Here is a 24,389-nt window from a genome sequence, read left to right on the forward strand (position 1 = left end):
ACTCACTCCCTTAGACCCTGCTTATATCTAGACTTGTATGTGCCTTAAAGATGAAGTTCATAAAAGTTTGGAGAGTTGGATTTAAAATTATGAACACTCATTGTATGTGCTTTGTCTTAATTTGAAACTGGCACCGATCCCTAAAGAGCCTTCTGATTTCTAATATTAGTTACGTAATGTGTTCAATTATTCTACCCCCAACCCTACCTCCTAGTTGTAAGTGTAAATTATAGTCTTAATGCTTTGACACTTGAATTAATTTTAAGGTTGAAAAACATCAAGTGTTTCTAAACTTAATCTCAGTCTTTAACTCTTAAGAGTAGTGTGCAAATCTTAACACAAGGTACAAACAGGGTCTAAGGTTTGAGTGTTGTCCGAAACACTCTCCAGCCCCGCAGACACGAACACCTAGGGAACTCCGGTGCTGCCTCTGAGTTTTATGTGTAAATAGCTGTTTTTATGCGAGATTAGATACTGCTCTTTACAGGATGAGTGGTGTTGTCTTTGGCTGTGTGGTCTTAAATGTGTTTCTAATGTGTGTGTCAAATAATTACCTGTTAAACAGACTGCCAATCTGGCTGAAGCCAATGCTTCTGAAGAAGATAAAATTAAAGCGATGATGTCGCAATCTGGCCATGAATACGACCCGGTCAAGTAAGTTCATGCCGATAGGGACCTGGGGTGGGTTCTCCCCTGTCGGAAGCATTGCTTTTCAAGTCTTTGTGTGCATGTAATTTCTTCTCCCTTCCAGTTACATGAAGAAACCTCTAGGCCCACCGCCTCCGTCTTATACCTGTTTCCGCTGTGGTAAACCTGGCCATTATATTAAGAATTGCCCAACAAATGGGGTAAGTCCAGAGTACAAAACATGGTACTTACAGTTTTCCTTACAATTATTTATTGGCCATTTTTTTTTCTCGGTAAATACTGCCTTCTGTAGTATAGTGGCAGGTGACCACAGCCCCTGGAGCCAGATTGCCAGGCTTCAGATCCTGCCTCTGCCATTTACTAGCTGAGTGAGGTTGGGCAAGTTACTGGATTTCGCCAAGCCTGTGACTTTTCGCCTGTGAAATGGCTGTGCCGAGAATTAAGGGAAATCATGTGTAAAGCACTACAAATATATGTAGTTAGTAAACACTGCATGTTGGCTTACGTTAAATTTCTCTTCCTCCTCTCTCCTTTCCTCTCCGAAAAGGATAAGAACTTTGAATCTGGTCCTAGGATTAAAAAGAGCACTGGAATTCCCAGAAGTTTCATGATGGAAGTGAAAGATCCTAACATGAAAGGTGCAATGCTCACCAACACTGGAAAATATGCAATACCAACGATAGATGCGTGAGTATTCAGATTCGGTGTGGCCTGTGGGGACACAGGCAGTCCAGGTTACAGTATTCTGTGTGGGCTTGGGCTTGGGATTTGGCCACTTCTGTGTTGTGAGTGAGAGGCTGCAGTCTGCTCCATTAAAGCATATTTAAAATGGATCTGGGGCTTTTATTACCAGGGAGTGCCACTTCCCTTGTAGTCTTCTAATTTTTTTCTTTTTCTGTCATTCCCTGCTTTCTTCCTCATTGACATACATATTCCCACATAATCTTACATGCTACTTGCACTTTTTAAGTGAACAAAACAAATATCTTAATCATTTTGAGAAATGAGGCTTAAGAATAAAAGTTCTGCAATATTGTCAAGACAATGTGTCAAGAAGTGGTGAAATACTGAGATAACTGTGTGAGTCTTAAGATTCTAAAGTACAGTTTATTTTGTAAGCCATTAGTTCAGGTCATTTTAATGAAATGGGTAGACATGAAAACCTAGGGGAATAGTTCGGCTAGATAAGTTCCATTTTATGTGCTCTGACTAATGCTTCTAATTACCTTTTGTTACCCTCATTTATAGCGCATAGGAATCTTTCATGATGAGTGGTCTGGGCACGCACTTGCCAGCACTGCCACTGCCATCCCTCTACCCCCGTTTGGTGCAGAAACTATGTGCTAGTACTCCAGTTCTGCATTTTTAACAAGTCCTCCAGGAGATTGTGAAGCTATCTTGACAGATCGCAGTTTAGAGAATAGATGTCCCTGTTCTCGATGACATACAAAAGAATTGCATGTAAGCACAGTTTTTCCTCAGCTTCTTGCTGTATTGTTGAAAGTAGTGTGGAGGGCAGGGCAGTGAAAGCAGCTGTGCCATGGAATGATACTGAAAAGATTTAGTGTTTTTGAGTAGGTACTTCAGCAAATATTGTTTTATTTTTAGTTCACAGATAAGAATTAGTGTTTTTTTTAATTGCCAGCTCTGCTCACTTTCTTAACTTCATCCCCATCTGTTTCCATCAGTTACCATCTTGTGTTTTTGTGGTTCATCCTAGAGCAGTCTGTTGTTATGCTGTTTCTAATTCAGACATTTCATACATGCTTCTAAACAATTTTAGGTTGGAATTGATTATTTTTTACAGACACAGTTTAAGAGCAGACCGCTTTAATCTTTAATATATAGAAGTAAAAGTATTTAAATAGATATTTGTGTCAGAAAGTGAGCATCACCTGTAGCTAATAATTAACTTCATGCTTTTGAATGCTGAAGTGCAAAAAGCCCATTTGTGCCAGACACACAGCAAATGCTGGGGAAAATGGGAGCCCGAATATTTTAATTGAAACCTTCACCCTCTGCACTAACACCACTAATAAGCAACTCAGACTCTTCTGTCTCTTTCTATCCTCTGTTCTCCTTTTTTCCTTTTCTTTTCTCTCTCGGGCAGTGGGAGACTCCTCTTTCACAAATTGGGAACAGTGGGGCATAAGCAAATTGACACTTATTTCTGGAATCGTGGTGATGTCTGTGGAGCAGCTGCAGCACAAATAGCACACCTAAGGTACCTTCTCTGTCCAGCTGAGATAAACACACTCTGTTCCTAAGTGAGATAGGAGGGGTTTCTCTAGGAATTCCTCTTATAGACTTGCCTGATTGCACAGAAGATGGGGGTGTTGGAAACAATGGTGATGAGTCTGAGAATAGCATGTTTTGGTTTTTTATTTTTAATATATTTAATATCCAACATTTCTGAAAAATGCATTTCTACAAAAAAAGAACCCAAAATGTGTAATGAGGTGTTACTTTAAATTTTTGTAACATATATTCTAATCATTTGAGTAAATATTGACTATAAGTAGATAGATCTCTTTTAAAATACTAATTATAAGCAGACTACTGGCTATTAATTATTGGTGTGGTTGTTGACATAATATTTCCCCTTAATTGTGTCAATTTTTCCCATGTTATGACATTCACTCTAATCACCTTTACCAGGTATTGGGGATAGGTAGACTATGGAGGGAAACTTTTTTCTTTTTTTCTTCAGGAAACATGGTAGGGTAGAAAAATGTGATCAGGGTATTGTCATGTCTAAGTTCAAATCCTGCCTGCCATTTGTGGCACTGAATGTGTCACTTGATCTCTCTGGCCCTCAGTTCACAGAGCTATAGATTCTGAGATCCTTTCACCCACTTCTATAGCATTTGTTTCTTTTTGTATACTTGTTGAGGACTTTATGTCTCTCTGTTGTTTAGATGGAGAATGTTTATAATTGCTCCCTTTTTGGAAGGTATTACATTCGTGTCACCTAATTAGGCATTGTACTGAGTGATAAGTTCCAATTATGGTATAGTAGAACTTGGAAATGTCTTGGAAATACTTTTCCTTCCTAACAGTATTAAAATGCTAAAACCTCCTTTTACAGAGAAGCCTATGCAATCGGGAAGAAAGAAAAGCCGCCTTTCTTACCAGAGGAGCCATCTTCATCTTCTGAAGAAGACGACCCCATCCCAGATGAGCTGCTGTGTCTCATCTGCAAAGATATTATGACTGATGCCGTTGTCATTCCCTGCTGTGGGAACAGCTACTGTGATGAATGTAAGGCATGCTGAGCCTTTGAACATATATATTTTAGGATATGCATAGTTGGCCCTTGAACAGCGTGGGGGTTAGGGGCGCTGACCCCCTACACAGTCAAAAATCCAAGTATAACTTTTGACTCCCCCAAAACTTAACTGTTAATATGTGTCAATTAACATATATTTTGTATGCTGTATATATTATATACTGTATTCTTAAAGTAAGCTAGAGAAAAAATGTTAAAATCATAAGAAAGAGAAAATAGTTTTCAGTACTGAACATATTGATTTAGGGGGAAATCCATGTATAAGTGGACCCGTGCAGTTTAAATCCATGTACCAAGGGTCAGCTGTATTACTTGGAAAGGCACTTAGCAACATTACGTATTTTAATAATAATATGTAATGTTGATAATTGATAGAGCATTTAATAGTGAGAACTGTTTTTGCTGCTACTTTTTCTTTTTTTTTAAATAACAGCCTCTCTATCCTTTTAATATTAGAATTATCCAATACTTTCATCAGAGTGACTGACTGTACTGTGGTTTTATAAAATGTAGGATTCTTGCTTCCTATACATTTTAAATGGTATACAGAACTTTAAAAGCCTTTTGGGCCCTTAGGTAATCTGCAGATATTTTTAAATGATAACTAATTCCCTTTCCTGGATTGTGAAAAATATCTTAACTGTAGCCCCTCTCTTATCCGAGCTTTTACTTTCTGTGGTTTCAATTAACCCAAGTCAACCACAATTAGAAAATATTAAGTGGAAAATTACAGAAATAAGCAATTCATAAGTTTTAAATTGTGTGCTGTGCTGAGTAGCATGTTGAAATCTCATGCCGAGCAGTTTTGTCCCACCTGGGATGTAAATCACCCCTTTGTCCAGTGTCTCCACCCTATAGACACTTCCTATCCATTAGTCACTTAATAGCTGTCTTGGTTATCCCATTGCCATCGTAGTGTCACAGTTCTTGTATTAGAGTCACCCTTATTTTACTTAATAATGGCCCCATAGCACAAGAGTAGGGATGCTGGCAATTCCGATATGCCAAAGAGAATCCAGAAAGTGCTTTCTTTAAGGGAAAAGATATGTATGTATAGGAAAAGGCATAGTATACATAGGGGTCAGTATTGTCCAAGATTTCAGGTATCTGGTTGGGATCTTGGAATGTATTCCATCCCACCTTACTCCTTTTAAGGAAGGAATAATCTATTCTAAAATTCATAAGTGTGATTTAGAACTGCTTTCTGTAAACAAAAACCCAACATTTTGCCACGTGTTTATATGCGACTTTCCTGATTATTTATATTAGCACTTTTTTTTTCTACCACAAATCCTAAGTTTGTCCCTCCTTACCGAAATGAAAATGGCATCATCTGAAAATTTCACTGCTCTGGGCCTTTTCATTTCTAAAGATAGTTTTGAACTATAAATCTGTATTTTGGGGCCTCTGTAGTGAAGACCAAAGTCAAGAGAGGAGATCATGAAGACTTTCAGAGTGTATCTTCGATTTAACAAACCACTTCCTACTGAATTTTTTTACTACACTGGAACATAACCAATGAATCTGTAACTTAGTGTTATTCCTACTTACCATGGTATAGATAGTCTCCGATTTCTTTGATTGAATAACACTTTTATTTCTTACAATGCCCTTTTCTCAAGATTTTTGTTTTGGGTTTTTTATTAGACTAATTTTCCCTGTAATATTCCAATTACTAGCTCAATAAAGAGAAAGGTATTGGGGAAAGAGTGCTTTTTTCCTTAATTTAGATGTTTAAATTATATTCATGATTTTTATTTTTAATGGAGAAAGAAGTTAGAGCAGAGTGCTATGAGGCAAGAGATACTTTCAAGTTTCTCTGTTTTTTTATTGATTTCAGAGAGAAGAAGGGAGAGGAGGAGAGAGAGAGAGAAACATCAATGATGAGAGTCATTGATCGGCTGCCTCCTTTGTGCCCCCTGCTATGGATTGGGCCTGCAATCCAGGCATGTGCCCTGACCGGGAATCGAACCTCAATCTCCTGGATTCTAGGTTAATACTTAATCTCTAAGCCACGCCTGCCGAGCATACTTTTAAGTTTTTTAATCTAAGAATAGAAATGATTAGTGATGTGTGCTTGGAAAACAGTAATGTAAATGAACACTACTACACTTTTAGGTATAAGAACAGCACTCTTGGAATCAGATGACCATACATGTCCAACATGTCATCAAAATGATGTCTCTCCTGATGCTTTAATTGCCAATAAATTCTTACGACAGGTAAGCTCACTTTCTATTCCTTTTATAATAACCCTTTTATGAAAATTTTTTTTTAATCTTTTAATTGGTTTAACTCTACTGGAGTAAACACTACATTTTCTGCATTTTTATGTTTGGTGTCTATAGGCTGTTAATAACTTCAAAAATGAAACTGGTTATACGAAAAGACTACGAAAACAGTTACCCCCACCCCCACCCCCAATACCGCCTCCAAGACCGCTCATTCAGAGGAATCTGCAACCTCTGATGAGATCTCCAATATCAAGACAACAGGATCCTCTGATGATTCCAGTGACGTCTTCATCCGGTCACCCAGCTCCCTCTATGTCTTCATTAACTTCTAATCAGTCTTCCTTAGCCCCAGCTGTGCCTGGAAATTCATCTTCTACCCCAGCACCTGTACCTGATATAACTGCAACAGTCTCCATATCAGTCCACTCAGAAAAATCAGATGGACCTTTCCGGTAGGTCATGGATTTCTTGGTGTTAGGAAACAAGTGAGAACAATAGTATGGTTTTTGTGGTTGTGTATTGTTTTAATGGTTGTTTTAGTGACCTGCAGTATGTGCGTCCTTGGGGACCACTGAGCTCAGCGAGGTGGGTGACTTGTAAGAAGTGGCTTAGTCTTATTGGAGGAAGAGGCAGGTGAAGGAGGTTAATTGGCAATGATTAACTATCCCAAGGTCAAAAACTACAGGTTGCCAACACCTCCTGTTAAATACTGAATCGTGTCCCATAACAGCTCTGCAGTTCACAAGGATTCACTTGTGGTCACACTGATGGTATTGGAAACGGACAGATGCGAGCAGAACTAGAACAGTTTTGAATAGGTGGAGAAGAGGGGCAGAAAGCATTGGTAGAGGAAGAGAGGTCAGCAGTAATTATTGTTTCGGAGCGTAATTATGTAGAAGAGTAGCGAAAACTCACTCAAATCCTTCCACTTGACCATGTAGTCCAGCAGCTCATAAATTCTTGAAAAGTCAGCCAGGTGTGTTGTGTTTTGTTTTTTTTGATCCTCGCCCAAGGATATGTTGGTTTCCTGTTTGTTGATGTTTTGTGGTGGTGGTTGTTTTTATTCACTTTTGGAGAAAAGAGAGAGAGAACATCGATGGGGCGATGGGGTGCCTCCCACATGGGGGGCCCAACCAGGAAGTGAACGCGCAACCTTTCGGTGTGCAGAACGACCCTCCAGCCAACTGAGCCCCCTGGCCAGGGCTCAGCCAGTTTTTAAGAAATAGCAAATCTTCAGGAGTGGGAGCTTTACATGTGTACATAAGAAACCCCACTGGCCTAGGAAGGTGAGCCCTTTATTGATTAGCAGTGGGAGCAAAGCCCAGAGGTCACTGGATTATCTAAGACTTGCCCCTTTGATCTCATGGCTGATCTGGAAGTAGAATTTAGTCTTAATACTATATTTTTTTGTCCCACACTTTGAGCTGCTTTTCTTCAAGCTTTATTATTCTTACAACTGAATGGATTTATCATAAACCATAGATGGTGCTTCTTAAGGAGGTTTCTTTTTACTTTGCGCTTATATATGAAGGACTCTCCGAAAGTCCAGTCTCTCACTTTCATCACTGTCATCATCTTTGGTCTAACTCGTCTTAATGCAGGTGTTGAATAAACAGTTGTAACTTTTAATCCTCTGTGTTTGATGACTTTCTAATGTGTTGTAAATTACATTGTTTTCTAGGGATTCTGATAATAAAATACTGCCAGCTGCAGCCCTTGCATCAGAACATTCAAAGGGAACCTCTTCAATTGCGATTACTGCTTTGATGGAAGAGAAGGCAAGTATTACTGGCTTTTACATTTGGAATTTTTTTTTTTTTAAACAATAGAATATGGGGGGGGGGGGGGTATTTGGTTTGGGGTTTTTTTAAACTTTTTTTATTTGTGTTTTTTTCCCTAAAGGGGTACCAGGTGCCTGTACTTGGAGCCCCATCTTTACTTGGACAGTCACTATTGCATGGACAGTTGATCCCTACAACTGGTGAGTAAACATCATTCTGGTTTGAACATCTTTTCTCTAACTTTATTTAAACATAACTTAGTATTTACTTATTGTTGCTTATTTTTGCATCCAAGGTCCAGTAAGAATAAATACTGCTCGTCCAGGTGGTGGTCGACCAGGTTGGGAGCAGTAAGTATATGTTTAAAGTAATCTTCAGCTGATTGCTTTGATCTAGACAATGGAACTACAGTCTAGGCAGTATATTGCTGAATGTTTTTTTGTTGTAAACTGTTACGTGTCATGTTAATATGGTTTTTACGTAAAATAGCACAAATTCAAAATTATATGAAGAATTCTTTTGTAAATATAAAATCTTATAAATTCTTTTTATTTTTATGTCGTAACAAATGGTGATCTTGACAGGATCTCGGAAAGAATAGTTTAAATACTGAATCACTTATCCTAATGGATTAAACTTTTTCCTGTTCTTAATTTGGATGTTCAAAATTTGAATAAATACATACATATTGAGATTAAAGCCTACCCAACATAAAATTTCTCATTTTGAATAGTCTGTTAATGGAATTTTACTGCATATTAAAATCTATAGGATGTGGTTTTCCGCCCTGAAATACAAAGAACTTTGATCTTCTTATAGAATATTCTATGGCATTAAAAATCAGTAGATTGATTTATTATCTTTCTATTTATACAATCATTTCTGCTTATATAATTCATATAAACAGGTTTATGTATTTGTATAAACTGGCTTATGTTCTAAAACTTGGATTTTTTTTTTTTGTTTGAAAGGTAAACCAAATTTCTTTTAGAAAAAGTTTATTAAATGTTAGACTAACAAAATACATCAGTAGAAAAAATGTAGGATTTGCAGACAGGTGCACCTGGGTTTGAATCTCAGCTCCTCCATTTACTAACAGCATGACAGTGGGCTTGTGGTTTCACCTCTCAGCCTATTTCCTCATCTGTAGAGTTGGATTGGTACTGCCCACCTCATGTAAAGAGCCTACACGGTGCCCAGCAGATAAAGGGCTTTATTCCTTTTCTATAACAATAAATTCACAGACTAATTTGTGGAATGCTAATTAAAATACAGTATTACAGAAAATAGTCTATATGGAGGTGTTATTATTATTACAATATGTTAACCAAAAAAAATTAAAGTAAATGTAGTGCTTGTCTCATACCTGCTCTATCTGGAACCATTGTTAAGAATTGGGATCAGGGAGTGAGAAAAAGTTTTCAGAGTAGTTAAAATTAATGTATACACACACTAAAGATAATGTGTTATAATCAAACCTATTTTATTTTTCCACATAGTTCTAACAAGCTTGGATATCTGGTTTCTCCACCACAGCAAATTAGAAGGGGGGAGAGGAGCTGCTACAGGTAGGCTTGTGAAAATTCTTGAAAAACACTAATCTGATGACACACTGAAAAATATAACACAAAGAAATTAAAGCACAGCAATGGTTTCCACTTACTTAAGTCCTCAGTAGTTGCCCTTAAGAGGCTTAGAAAAAGTAGATTACACTTAGTATTTTGATGATGGTTTTTAAGGCTCCTTCCCAATGCCTGCTTTCTCCCTGTTGCACACAGCAGATTGTTGGCTTATATTTACTTTTTTGAGGGTAGAAAGAAGTTACTAAGGCCCTGAGAGGTTTTTCTGTTGTTGTTAGTCCTCACCTGAGGCTATTTTTTCCATTGCTTTTCAAAGAGAGTTGGGGAGTGGGGCATTGATGTAAGAAAGAGACAGACTGGTTGCCTCCCACAGGCACCCAGACCGGGGTGGGAAGCAAACCCACAACCCAGGTACGTGCCCTTGACGGGGAATCCAATCCACCTCCCTCGGTGCACAGGCCAGTGCTCTAACCACTGAGAACACCAGCCACAACAGGCACAGAGAGTATTTAAGTTAACCAGCAAAGCTCCCAAGTGTAAAGAAAGAAGTGTATTTATTTCTCTTCTAGATTCAATTGTCCCAATCTGTTTTTTTTCTGTTCATTCTTTTCTAAAAGAAAAGACAAGGAGATTGTTGTTAGGGGCTCTGGCCCTGCACAGGCACAAGCAATGTTAAATCTAAGAACTAAGTAGGTCATACTCACCCCCAGGGTAAAGGGTTCTCCAAATTAACTTTATGGCAGGATTAGTAAAGGTGCAGTAAACCTCGATTTAACTGACTTCAAATTTAATGGACAAAATTTCTGGTCCATATGTCATATGTGAAAATTAACACCCTGTTAATTTTAAAATGCTTTTAACCAAGATTTGCTTATAATTAGATTAGCAGGTTATTTTTTTATTGTTATTAATTCACTGGTGTGTTTTTTTTAAAACAAATTTTAGCAAATAGGCCATTTGTTGGAAAAAACTAGTATTTTCACTAACATAAATAAATATTACATAGCTACAAGTATAGCCTACATTTTTAAATGCTGGAGTCACTGCTTGTCAACAATGTTCAGCAAATGATTAGCAGGTGATTAGACCACATCGTGCTCAGTAATTGGTTCCTTTGTCCCATGGTATGACTTTCTGCAGCAGTTTTCATGCTTGCCGCCTGAGGCATGCTCTATGCCACTCCCCAACTGTGTAGGTTTGTTTACTCCTGGTGACTGGTGAATGTGTGCATTTACTAGACCTATTCAGTATAAATTTAAAATTACAATAACATGTATAGAAAACTTTGATGTGAAATTAAACTTTTTATACATACGTAATTTTAATTACACAAACGTGTCTACATAAGTAAAAACAGGTAAACTAATCTGTCAATTTTTTAACATATGCATTTGGAAAACCTACTTTATTATATAATGGAGTTTTGTCTTTAATGAATACTCCCTTCCCCGAATCAGTCCGTTATTTCGAGGTTTTACTGTATTTTCTAGTGCTCCATTGAGAATTGCTAAGCTTCTAAATGTTACCTAAGACTTCCTTATAGATCACATTAATGAAAGATAATAATTACTAAATCAGACTCTGAAAAAAGAGGCTTAAAATCTAAACACCCCTCCTGCTGCTATTGTGTACCAGTAAGCTATAATGTAAAGAATCTTTAGTTGAACAGAAAGAAACCCGTTATTTTATTTTGTTATATTTTTTTAATCCTCACAAGAGGGTATGTTTTTCATTGATTCTAGAGAGAGAAGAAGGGGGAGACGAAGAGAGAAACATTGATTGGTTGCCTCACGAAAGGACCCCAACTGGGGACCAAACCTGCAACCCTTTGGGGCACAGGACGATGCTCTAACCTCTGAACAATAATAGCTAGGGCAAGAAACCCACTCTTTTAAAGAAGCCACTATTTCTTTGATGAGGCACAAATCAGAAACTTTGGCCATCACTGTTATTTTTACCTAACCCTTTGAGAGAGAAAGCAGGGAAATTTTCCGTTACTCATTACAAATGTTAAAACTAGTATTTATTCTACTTGGAAGAGTCTTTACCCACTTCTTCCCTCGGAAAGGTTACAGAAATGTTTTTCCTCCTTTTAAACTTTTGATCTGGGAGGACTTTGGGGAGAACTGTGTGCCTAGGTTACTAAGTGCCTGTCGGCTCATTCCTGTAAAGGACAGATTACAAACTAATGTGCTCGTCATAGAGTGATAAGAAACCTGAACTTCACAAAAGAGAGCTTTTCGATATACCATCGCCATACAGAGAAGGGCCTGTGAACTTTTATCATTTCAGTCCCTAGGTGGCTTTTATAATATATGTATATGATATCAGTGTTCTTACACTTATTTGTTCTTATTCTATTCCATTGTTTATAAGTTTGAAAATAATTATGGATAGAAAAGACAATCTTACTTGTTTCTCATGATTTTAGTTTGAAGGAATAATATCTTGGAATTTATTTTTCCAGAAGTATAAACCGTGGACGACACCACAGCGAAAGATCACAGAGAACTCAAGGCCCATCACTACCAACAACTCCAGTTTTTGTGCCTGTCCCACCCCCTCCTCTGTACCCACCTCCTCCACATACACTGCCTCTCCCTCCAGGTGTTCCTCCACCACAGTTTTCTCCTCAGTTTCCTCCTGGCCAGCCACCACCTGCTGGGTATAGTGTCCCTCCCCCGGGGTTCCCTCCAGCGCCAGCCAATTTATCAACACCTTGGGTATCATCAGGAGTGCAGACCGCTCACTCAAATACCATCCCAACAACACAAGCACCACCTCTGTCCAGGGAAGAATTCTATAGAGAGCAGCGACGGCTAAAAGAAGAGTAAGTGTTTTCATTTGAAATTATACACTTTCATTTTCTGATGTAACCTTAAGCAGTTACCTTTGGAAACATTTTCCAGTGTTTCCAGGTAGTATAAGAAAAATCACCTAGAAATCGAACCAAAGCCATACAAGCAACTTCCTCAGGGATTCCTAGTTATCTGTAGTTTTAAAGTGGAAAACTAATGGCAATTTCATTCATTTCATTCATGGTCTAATTACATTTGTCTTGTTAGTTTTCTTAAATGGTTTTTGTTAACTTTCACTCTTTAACTTTATTTTACTAGGGAAAAGAAAAAGTCCAAGCTAGATGAGTTTACAAATGATTTTGCTAAGGAATTGATGGAATACAAAAAGATTCAAAAGGAGCGTAGGCGCTCATTTTCCAGGTTAGTGTTTTGCAAGCCTTCACCAGAATTACAAATGGGACTTTGCATATCCAGGGATTAGCTATGGATATAAATAACACTGCACTTACGGAGTTTTTTGATTCGGTCTAGATACATAGAGATGGAGATGTAGCTTATTTCCCAATATCCTTTTATTGAAATAATGTCTCATGTCAATTCTGTTGTATAGAACTAGCAGTTATGGGGGTTAAAGTACCCTGTCCCTTGAAGTTATTTATAGTGTGAAATAATTGGGAAATGTTTGTGGAAGAAAAGAAATAGGGGAATAGCCAAAGCACAATTCTGAGGACACTGTTACTTAAGGCTACAGCTTCTTGCTGGAACATTAACCTGTGTAATTATGATGTATGGTAGAATATAAATTGCTTTTATTGATAGAAAAACTGAATTTAAAAATTCCCTGGAAGTTTGTTTAAAAGTCTTTATTTTTTAAGCTTACACTTGAAATGCAATTTCTTTTAAAGCTAGATTATATCGGCCAAGATAGGACAAAAGAAATTACTTAAATTTAATTGGCATTTTTAAAAATATTAAATTAATTAGCTCATATAACTCAATACATTAATGCACTTCACTCTAATTGTTAAGATTTCGCTTTTGTTTTGTAACAAGTGATTGATCTGACCTTTGTGTAGTGAACTCTATTCCATTCCAGTAGAGGCCGCTGTGCCTCTTTAATCATCCAAGATGAAATTTGATATAAAGAAAGATTGAACCTTGAGGAGAAGCATGCTAGAATCTGAGAGTCTGTATTTTATCTTGTATATATTTCTCAACTATCAACTATTGTTTTGTTTTTGTTTTTAGGTCTAAATCTCCCTATAGTGGTTCCTCATACTCAAGAAGTTCTTACACTTATTCTAAATCAAGATCTGGTTCAACACGGTCACGGTCTTATTCTCGATCATTTAGCCGCTCACACTCTCGTTCCTATTCACGATCACCTCCATACCCCAGAAGAGGCAGAGGCAAGAGTCGAAATTACCGCTCACGGTCTAGATCTCATGGATATCATCGATCTAGGTCAAGGTCACCCCCATATAGACGATATCATTCACGATCAAGATCCCCTCAAGCATTTAGGGGACAGTCTCCCAATAAACGTACCGTACCTCAAGGGGAAACAGAGCGTGAATATTTTAATAGATACAGAGAAGTTCCACCGCCTTATGACATGAAAGCTTATTATGGGAGGAGTGTCGACTTTAGAGACCCATTTGAAAAGGAACGCTACCGAGAATGGGAGAGAAAATACAGAGAGTGGTATGAAAAATACTATAAAGGTTATGCCGCTGGAGCACAGCCTCGGCCATCGGCAAATAGAGAGAACTTTTCCCCAGAGAGATTTTTACCACTTAATATCAGGAATTCTCCATTTACAAGAGGCCGCAGGGAGGATTATTCTGGGGGACAAAGCCATAGAAGTCGAAACATAGGTGGCAACTATCCAGAAAAGCTTTCAGCAAGAGATAGTCACAATCAGAAGGATAGTACAAAGTCAAAAGAGAAGGAGAGCGACAGTGCTCCGGGAGATGGCAAAGGAAGTAAACATAAGAAACACAGAAGAAGAAGAAAGGGGGAGGAGAGCGAAGGCTTTCTAAACCCAGAGTTACTGGAACCTTCGAGGAAAGCAAGAGAACCGACAAGTGGCGAAGAAAATAAACCAGACTCGTTATTTGTTCTCCCAAGTCGAGACGATGCTACACCAGTTAGAGATGAGCCAATGGATGCAGAATCCGTCACTTTCAAATCAGTGTCTGAAAAAGACAGGCGAGAAAGAGAGAAGCCAAAAGCAAAAGGAGACAAGACCAAACGAAAAAATGATGGGTCTGTTGTGTCCAAAAAAGAAAATGTTGTAAAACCTGCTAAGGGATCCCAAGAAAAACTAGAGGGAGAGCGTGAAAAATCCCCTCGATCTGAACCTCCACTTAAAAAAGCCAAAGAGGAGACTCCAAAGACTGACAGTGCTAAATCATCATCTTCCTCTCAGAAAGATGAAAAGAACATGGGCACACCCAGGAAAGCTCACTCTAAGTCAGCAAAGGAACACCAAGACGCAAAGCCTGTCAAAGAGGAGAAGGCGAAGAAGGAATACCCCAAAGATGGCAGGTCAGAGAAAGGAGCTGGTAAGGAAGACAAGGCCAAGAAGCCCAGTGAGAAGAGCAAGCCTGTGGACAGCAGAGGAGAAAAAAGAAAGAGGAAAACTGAGGAAAAAAGTGTAGATAAAGACTTTGACTCATCTTCAATGAAAATTTCTAAACTAGAAGTGACAGAAACAGTGAAACCGTCACCAAAGCGCAAAATGGAACCTGATGCTGAAAAGTTGGATGGGACCCCAGAAAAGGACAAGGCGTCGTCCGCCGGCCCAGCCAAAAAGATCAAGCTCAACAGAGAGACTGGCAAGAAGATCGGAAGTGCGGAGAGTGTGTCCACCGCAAAAGAGCCCTCTGAAAAATTAGAGTCAGCATCTAGCAAAGTTAAGCAAGAAAAAGTGAAAGGAAAGGTCAGACGAAAAGTAACTGGAACTGAGGGACCCAGCTCCACGCTTGTGGACTACCCCAGGTACCTAATACGGGCGGGTGGGCTTGGGTGTTGGTCTGCGGAGAGGATTTTCTTACATTTTATCCATGCTGGTACTTTTTATTAAAGTGGAATATGTTAAGTAAGAATATGAATTGATATTGGGGGTTGGGCTGGCTTACTCTTGTCTTTAGAGAAAGGAATTGTTAAAGGTACTGCTGTAAGTCAGCTTTGGGAGTGGGTGACATTGTTTCTATGCAGTCATATACTGAAGTCATTTATATCTCTGTTAGAGCAGAATAATTCCTTTTGGAAGTTAAAAAAAGTCATGACTTTTAAGAAATATTTTTATTGATGTTTTTTAGAGAGAGGAAGGGGGACGGGGAGAGAGAAACATTGATGTGAGAGCGAAATATGGATTGGCTACCTCCTGCACGCCCCTCACAGATTGAGCCCAAAACTCAGGCGTGTGCCCTGATCAGGAATCAAGCTATCCACCTTTCAGTGCATGGGACAATGCCAAAACAACTGAGCCACACCAGCCAGGGCAAAAAACATCATGTTTAAGTTAGCTGCTTTATTTTTATCAGTGTTTAATAAAAGTAAATTCTTCATTAATTAAAAATATTTTAATTCTGTTTAGTACGAGTTCAACCGGAGGCAGTCCTGTGAGAAAATCTGAAGAAAAAACAGATACAAAGCGAACTGTCATCAAGACTATGGAAGAATATAATAATGACAATACTGCTCCTGCTGAAGATGTCATCATTATGATTCAGGTTCCTCAGTCCAAATGGGATAAAGATGACTTTGAATCTGAAGAAGAAGATGTTAAAGCCACACAGCCTATATCAAGTGTAGGAAAACCTGCTAGTGTTATAAAAAACGTTAGCACTAAACCATCGAGCACAGCCAAGTACACTGAGAAAGAAAGTGAGCCAGCGGAGAAACTTCAGAAACTCACCAAGGAAGTGAGCCATGAAGTTACGCAGCATGAAGTCAAAAGTTCAAAAAACTGTGCCCCTAGTGAAAAAGGGAAAACCAAAGAGCGCGAGCATCCCGTGCTAGAGAAAGAAAACCCCGAGAGGAGGCGGGGCAGCGCCCAGCCAGAGAAGGAGAGTGCTGTGGAGCGCCCCAGCGAGCCGGCGAGCGGCAAAGGCTCCTCCCAGTCTTCCAAGGAGGCCAGAACTTCCGATAAGCACGATGCCCCCAGGGGGGCCTCCAGTAAAGACTTCACTCCCAACAGAGACAAGAAAGTGGACTATGACAGCAGAGACTATGCAGGTTCCAAGCGCAGAGAGGAGAGGAGCGAGTCGGCAAGAAGAAAGGACTCTCCTCCTCGGAGTAAAGATTCTGCATCTGCGCAGAAAACTAAGCTGAGGGAGGAGAGAGAGCTGCCTAAAAAAGGAACGGGAGACCCCAAAAAGAGCAATTCCAGCCCCTCGAGAGACAAAAAGCCCCATGATCATAAAGGCCCGTATGATGCTAAACGCCTGGGTGAAGAGACTAGACCTGCAGATAAGAACCCCTGCAGGGACCGCGAGAAGCACGCGCTGGAGCCCAGGGGCAGCAAGGAGCCGGGAGGCAGCAGGTTGCTGTGCGCGCCTGGCCCCATGGAGCCGCCCGCTGAGAAGGAGCAGGCTGTAGGGCCCGCCGAGCGGGGCGCCGCCAAGCCCAAGCCCCCGCCCAGCCATGCCTCGCGGCTCTGCCCCGACCTGACCAGGGAGACCGACGAAGCCGCTTTTGAACCGGACTATAACGAGAGTGACAGCGAGAGCAACGCCTCCGTGGTGAGAGAGGAGGAGGTTCCTGGGAGAGCGCCCAAGGAGCCGAGGGACAAAGCCCCGGAGGGCGGGAGAGCCAGCCCCGAGGCGGCTGCTGGCCAGGGCGGGCCCCGCAGCCAGAGCCCCAGCAGCCCCAGCGTGAGCCCCAGCAGGAGTCACAGCGCCTCCGGAAGCCAGACACGGAGCCGCAGCAGCAGCGCCAGCTCCGCCGGCAGCCAGGACAGCAAGAGGCGGCGGCGGAAGAAGGAGAAGAAGAAGCACAAGAAGCACAAAAAGCACAAGAAGCACAAGAAGCACGCGGGGCCCGAGGCGGAGCCGGACAAGAGCCAGAAACACAAACACAAGAAGAAGAAGTCCAAGAAGAACAAGGACAAAGACAAGGAGAAAGACAAAGACAAGGAGAAGGACAAGGACAAAGACAAGGAGAAGGACAAAGACAAGGAGAAGGACAAAGAGAAAGACAAGGAGAAGGACAAGGACAAAGACAAGGACAAGGACAAAGACAAGGACAAGGACAAAGAGAGGGACAAGGACAAGGAGAGGGACAAGGACAAGGAGAGGGACAAGGACAAGGAGAGAGACGACCAAAAAGGGAGGCCGGCCCCTGCGGAGGGCAGGAGTTTGGAGTGACTTAGCTGCTGAGTCAGCTGTACTGACTGATGGAGAGACTCGAGCTTGTGGATGACGACAAGGCCCTGCTGCACTTACCGATTGCTGCTTGTGACACGGCTCTGCACAGACAGCCGTGACCGTGCGCCCCAGGTTGCGAGGACCTGTTCTCTGACCACCGCGCCTGAGCCGGGTGGAGTTTACTGTACTGTGAGGTTCTCACGTGTGAATTTTTTAATGGCCTGCCAAGGCTGGTATCAGTTCTAGAGGGTCAGCAGAATGACTTGCTGACTTCGTCACACCCGTTATGTCACTTTTTGATTACAATAAAAGTTTTCAGTAAACTTTTCAGACGTGGGCAGTCCATTGCTTGCGGAAGGCAGTGTCACGTGTCCCCGAGCTTTGGAGGTGAGCTGAAGGCCACACTCGGAAGCAGCCGTGGGAGGGGCGCTTTGCTGGGCAGGTCGTAGGCGCCGGAAGTAAACATCAGCATTTATTGGAGGTCGGCTAATAAGCCTCACAGGGTCTGGAATAGTCACTGGGAGGTGGGCTTGGGCTTCAGAGCCGAGGTGTTGTGGTGGCTCAGGGTCCTGGGAACCCTGGTGGACGAGTGTTCAGCTCCTCCGTAAAGCGCCGGCTGAACAGGACAGTGGCAAGCGCCTGTGCCCGCCAGCGACAGCAGGCGGCAGGTGCAGAAGCACCAGGCACAACTCGGGTGTCCCCTGGCTGCGTGGTGTCCCTTGGCTGTGTGGAAGCGTCGGGTAGGCAGGGAAGAGCTATTAAGAGGACGGGAGGGCGGGCCCTGGGAGCGAACAGGGACCACGCAGGCCTGGGGGTGGCTCACCTTGCAGCCCCGGCTGGTTCACCCGCCTCCTTGCCTCAGCTGGGCCTCCAGAGCGCAAGACCACAGCGCTGTGTGCTGTGGGGGCCTGACCTCTGGTGGTGCACAGGCACTTCTTAAATGTGTTGCTAATACTTAGAATCATGTAAGGGGCACGAATGCTATTAACGTGAACGCGGTTCAGGGCTGAGTTAAGTTGCTTTTACAATTCTCGACTCACACATTTATCCCCAGACATCTATCACTAGGAGTCCTGGCCCTCGCACCAAAGGGTCATGGGTTCGATTTCCAGTCAAGGGCATGTACCTGGGTTGTGGGTTCGATCCCCGGCCCTGAGGCTTCGTCATATGTCTTTCTACCGTCCTTTCTGTGGTTGCCTGCACCCTGTCGTTTCAACCACATAACATCCCCTAACCTTCCTGCCCCCGTTTGCCCATCTTACTGTACCTAAACATGTTAACCCCTAGCTGAGGTAAGGGTTCTGAGCACTGCTTAATGAAGTTAAAGACTTGAAAGAAAATTTAAGAAATAACTTTGCCAGGCACTGTGCCAGGTTACTTGATCCTTAAAAATTCTGGTGGTTCCTGATGTCTAATGCTGTGTGGAGCAGGAAACGCCACTGCTTGTGAAGGTTCAGTCCAGCCCTGGGTACGCCAGCCTGGAGCCTAGCCGGCCTTCATCCCTGCCATGTGGGGGCGCTGGGCTGCACGTAAGGCCCATGTGAAGCCTACCCAGCTCTGCTGTCCCCTAAAAGGCCATGTTGTGTGTCTGTGTCTTCTGCTCTGGGCTGTTGGATCTGGCTGGAATTTCCGTCCTTCCTCTGCCTGCCTCTGTTTCCTCTTAATTGTTCCAGAGTTCCTATTTGAGTTCCTCCCTCAGTGCCGGCCCGCCCACACCCATGTGCAGTAGCCGTAGCCCTGCTGAAGGCATCTCTGTCACTCCACGTTGTTTTTTATGGGCTCTGCCCGGTCACCTCCCTCATTGGACTAAATGTGAGCTCCTCAGAAGGATAGTGTCTGGTCTAATTCCAGAAGCCAAGCCATGCCTTGCACATAATAATGTTTGAATTGGTGAAATGAAAGAACTTTTTTTTAGCTCTGGAGTTATGTTTTGCAAACACCCTGGAAACCAGTGGTATGTCACCTTTTTGTAGGGCAGAAAATTTTTGAGCTACTGTAGGTTAGGAAAATAGTACCCTTCTAATACCTAGCTGCTTCAATGTGCCAAGGGAATTGGGGAGCCTTTCAGTCAGGGACCGAAAAATAACTTGATAGTCTCCGCATCCAAATAAAGGGTGCTAGGTCCCCTCTGACATGGTTAAGCCAGGGTTTCAGAGATGTTGAAAGCTAGTTAGTGGTTTATTCATCCTGATTTGTGCAAGCGTCCCCATCTCTCCACTTTTCCTTGTCTACCTCCCTTGATGAATGCTGTCGTTGTACAAAACTGTATGGAACAAAAAGCCCTGATACAGAACATGCTCCTTTCTGAGTCCTTTTGTACAACTGCCATTCCCCCAGTCTGGCTTCGGCGGGTCTCATTTTCACAAAACCAAACAAAGCCTCACTACTATATAGATGTGTATATTGTGTACCCTCCGTTTTCATATATCCTAAACACTGAATTTTAAGAATGGCACGTGGTCATGAAAGAAGAGAATTGAATGACATAGGCCACTTCAGTCCATAATGAGAGGGCACTGGAGCGGCTGTGGGAGACCGGGAGCACACGTGTGGAAGAGACGGGGCTCGGGTGACTCAGGTTGCATGTGAATCAGTAATGTAGTCTAAACAGCTTATCAAGGCTTCTCTTTGTTATGTCTTTGATTATTTTAAAGATCTTGTTAACATGGCTTAAAAATAGCTATTGCTGATTTCTTCGTGCCCGTTATAAAGCAGAGCTAATGGAGGGTGGACAGTGATTTTGTGGTAAAGCCGACACCAGCATGAATTTTGCTTCTCCACCTGGAAATGGGGCTGCTTGGTAATTTGCTAGGAAGTTGGCTTGACCAGTATATTTTTCTATTTAGTTTTCTCTTCTTAGTAGTAAAATATACTAGTGTAAGAGAGCACGTAAATTTAAGATTCAAAATAAAGCATTGTTTTGTAGAAACACTGGTAACCTTAATTACAGTTGATGAACAGCATTATGTTAGTTTCAGGTATACAGCCCAGTGTTAGGCATCTACATAACTTATGAAGTGACACCCCGATAAATCTGGTACCCACCTGGCAGCATACATAGTTAGTACATATTACTGACTCTTCCTTGTGCTGTACTTGACATCCCTGTGTTTGTTTTGTAACTACCAACTTGTACTTCTTAATCCCTTCCCCTTTTTCACCCAGCCCCAGACCCATTTGGCAGCCATCACAATGGCCTTTATGAGTGTGTTTCTATTCTGCTTGTTTATTTTGTAGATTCCACATACAAGTGAAATCATCTGGCATTTGTCTTTCTCTGCACTTATTTCACTCAGCACAATACCTTCTAGGTCCATCCATGTTGTTGACAAATGGTGAGATTTCATTCTTTTTTTTTTATGGCCGAGTCATATTCCACTGAATACACGCACCACCTCTTCTTTACCCACTCACCTGTTGATGGGCACTTAGGTTGCTTCCAGATCTTGGCTATTGTAAATAATGCTGCAAGGAACATTGAGGTGCATATGTCCTTTCAGTGTAGTGTTTGGGTTTCTTCAAATAAACATCCAGAAGTGGGATTGACATGTCTTTCTTTGTCTCTTGATAATCCTTTGTTTTATAATCTGTTTTGTCTAGTATTGCTACCCCAGTTTTTAGTTTTTATTTCCATTTTCATGGAATATCTTTTTCCACCCCTTTACTTTCAGTCCGTATGTGTCTTTTGATCTGAAGTTTTTTGTAGACAGCATACCTAAGTGTCTTGTTCTCTTATCCCCTCTGCCACCTTATAGCTTTTGATTGGAGCATTTAATCCATTTGCATTAAAGTAATTGTTGATAGATATGTAGTTATTGCCATTTTATTATTCACATTTTTATCTTTTATTAACATTTCTTGTAGTACTGGTTTGGTGGTGAGCTTTAGCTTTTTCTTGTTTGGGAAGCTCTTTATCTGTCTTTTGATTCTAAATGACAGCTTTGCTGGGTGGAGGAACCTTGGTGTGGGTCCTAGCTTTTCATCACTTTGACTATTTTTTGCCAACCCCTTCTGGCCTGCAAGGTTTCTACTTTTCTCTTGCAGCTTTTAAGAGTCTGTCTTTATCTTTAACCTTTGGCATTTTATTTATGGTGTGTCTTGCTGTGGCCTCTTTGGGTTCCTCCTCTTTGGGACTCTCTGTGCTTCCTGGACTTGTCTTTCTGCTTCACCAGGTTAAGGAAGTTTTCAGTCATTATTTCTTCACATAGTTTCTCATTCCCTTGTCTCTTCTCATTCTGGTATCCCCTATGCTGCAGATGTCGTTATGCCGAGGCCCCTCAAACTCCTCATTCTTACTTAGTTCTGTTTTCTTTTTGTTGCTCTGATTGGGTGTCTTCCTCGGCCTTGTCTTCCAAGTCACTAATTATTCTCTGCTTCGTCTGACCTGCTGTTGATTTCTTCCAGTGTTTTCATCTGATTTTTTTTTTTTAATGGTTTCTATGTCCTTTTTATGCTGTTGAGGTTCTCACTAAGTTCCTTCAGCATCCTTATAACCATTGTTTTGAATTCTGTATCTAATGGTTTGCTTGCCTCCATTTCACTTAGTTCTTTCTGGAGATTTCTCCTGTTCTTTCATTTGGACATGTTTGTCTCTCCATTTTGGCTGCCTCTTTGTGTTTGTTTCTATGTATTAGGTAGATCTGCTATGTCTCCTAGTCTTGGTAGGGTGGCCTTATATAGTAGGTGTCCTGTGAGGCCTAGTGGCACAGCTTCCCAGTCACTTGAGCTGGATGCTCCAGGTACGCCTCTCAGGTGGGCTGTGTGCACCCTCTTGTTGTTAGTTGAGCCTTGATTGCTGTTGGTGTGTCGGTGTGAGGGATTGGCTCCTAGGCTGACTGGCTACAAGGACTGGCTCTGACTACAGTAGAGGAGCTGCTGTACAGGGACCGATTCCACAGAGCAGGACTGACTCCAGTGATTTCTTTTGTCTGATGAGTCTGCCCCTTGAGTGTGTCCCTCGTGGAGGTGGTTGGATGGTGGTGCTCCAGTGTGGTCTGAAGCTGGCCACCAGGTGTGTTGATTCTGGGGCCTCCTAGGAAGTACAGGCCAAAGTAAGACACCACCTGTGCCCTGCCTGGAGCCACCCGGCACAAGCTACAGAGTGATCTGCAGATGGTTGCTGCTTGTGCTGGGCTTCAAGGTGCCTGGGAGAGCCAAGCTGTGAACCAAGGCCCGCTGCCACTAGCACAGGGCCTGGGGCCACTTAGCAAGAGGTACGGGGTACCGAGGTCAGATGCTGCTTTTGTTTGGGGTTTGTGAACCTCTGAGAGATTTAGGAAAGTTTTTAGCATGAACCAAGACATGCCATTTGTATGTAAAAGCCACTGGAAGCAGCTTGGGTAGGGAGGGGTCTCAGGAAATCACCTGGGTGGGTAGAACAGTGTTAGCCAGGTTGATGGAGACTCAGATACGTCACTCTCCTGCACCTGCATGCGGGAGGGGTCAGTAAAGGAACAGTGGTCTCTGTCAACATCTCAGACAACTCACTTGCTCTCCGTATGTGCCTGATGCGCGCTGCAGCAGCCCTGGAGCTCAGAGGGAGTGAGTCTGAGCAAGTCCGTGCACAGGCCTTTAAGATGAACTCCTGGGACTCCAGCAGCCTCCTCATCACTCAGCCATAATCCCTGCTGGTTTTCACAGCCAGAAGTTATGGGACTTCTCTTCCTGGCACTGGAACCCTGGGCTGGGGGCCTGGAGTGGGGCTTGGACCTCTCATTTCTCAGGGGGGCCTCTACCGCCAAGATACCCCTCTTGATTTTTAACCACCATACGTGGGTGTGGGACCGGCCTGTTCCAAGTCTCTGTCCCTCCTGCCAGTCTTGATGGGGCTTCTTTATATCCCTAGTTATAGGACTTGTGTTCAGCTAGATTGCAGGCAGTTCTCACTGATGGTGGTTCTGTAGTTGTAATTTTGACATGGTTGTGAGAGGAGGCGAGTAGCACCTTGACCCACACTGCCATCTTGACTGGAAGCTCCTCCATTGTTTATAAGTATGCTTTAAGCTAAGCTTAATGTTGTGTAAATAAAGCTGGTAGAATGATTCTCATTTTCCAAAACAAGAATAATAGCAAATGTGATGAAACGTGAATATGGGGGAAACTGTGTCACTACTAAAAGCCAGAGAAAGGACAGGAGAGGCAGACCTAGCCAGAAATGCAAAATTCTGCCACATTACCACATTTTTAAAGCTTTAAAAAAATGACATGCCCAGATTGTCTTTTTTGAGAAGGCAGATGCCTCTTAGAAAGTACAAACAGAAGGCCTTGAGCACTGTGAGCTCCTCATAGCCTTCAAGGACAGGGGAGGTCATGGGACACGTGAGGATCATTCCCTTGAGGTCACTTTTCATTTGATGGAAATCGCCCAAAGGAAACCCAAGTCATGGGCTTCAACATCGATGGGGAGAGGGGAGGACTCTACCCAAAAGTGGATTTGCTATACCTGGTCTCTGCCAGGAAGGAGGCCAGGCCACCCCAGCCCAGTCTGCTGGCTGTCACAGGTGGGGAGAAGCACTTGAAGGCACAGTTTGCAGAGTGCTCACCTGTACACCATCAGCCCCCCAGTGCACGATTTTCAAGTCATGGTATTGATAATGGACTAGGCAGACAAATTAGTAGAATTGAATAATACTCCAGAAATTGGCCCAAATATAACAGTACTTAATAACAGTTTCAGCATAAGTA

General features: G+C 42.1%; 1 protein-coding gene across 1 annotated transcript; it reads left to right on the forward strand.

Moving 5' to 3' along the window:
• The first annotated feature begins 619 nt into the window (after positions 1 to 619).
• Positions 620 to 18,032, forward strand: LOC148093605 (E3 ubiquitin-protein ligase RBBP6-like). Its single transcript, XM_087815234.1, is given in 14 exon segments — positions 620 to 654; positions 1,196 to 1,248; positions 1,251 to 1,335; positions 3,737 to 3,909; positions 6,056 to 6,159; positions 6,286 to 6,623; positions 7,853 to 7,949; positions 8,074 to 8,152; positions 8,248 to 8,302; positions 9,452 to 9,520; positions 12,000 to 12,362; positions 12,649 to 12,750; positions 13,579 to 15,333; positions 15,935 to 18,032. Coding segments are annotated over 14 exon segments (5,079 nt in total). The 3' UTR covers positions 17,706 to 18,032.
• Positions 18,033 to 24,389: the final 6,357 nt, after the last annotated feature.

Source organism: Miniopterus natalensis, chromosome 3 (genome assembly GCF_054644295.1).
Source record: "Miniopterus natalensis isolate mMinNat1 chromosome 3, mMinNat1.hap1, whole genome shotgun sequence".
Taxonomy (NCBI): Eukaryota; Metazoa; Chordata; class Mammalia; order Chiroptera; family Miniopteridae; genus Miniopterus; species Miniopterus natalensis.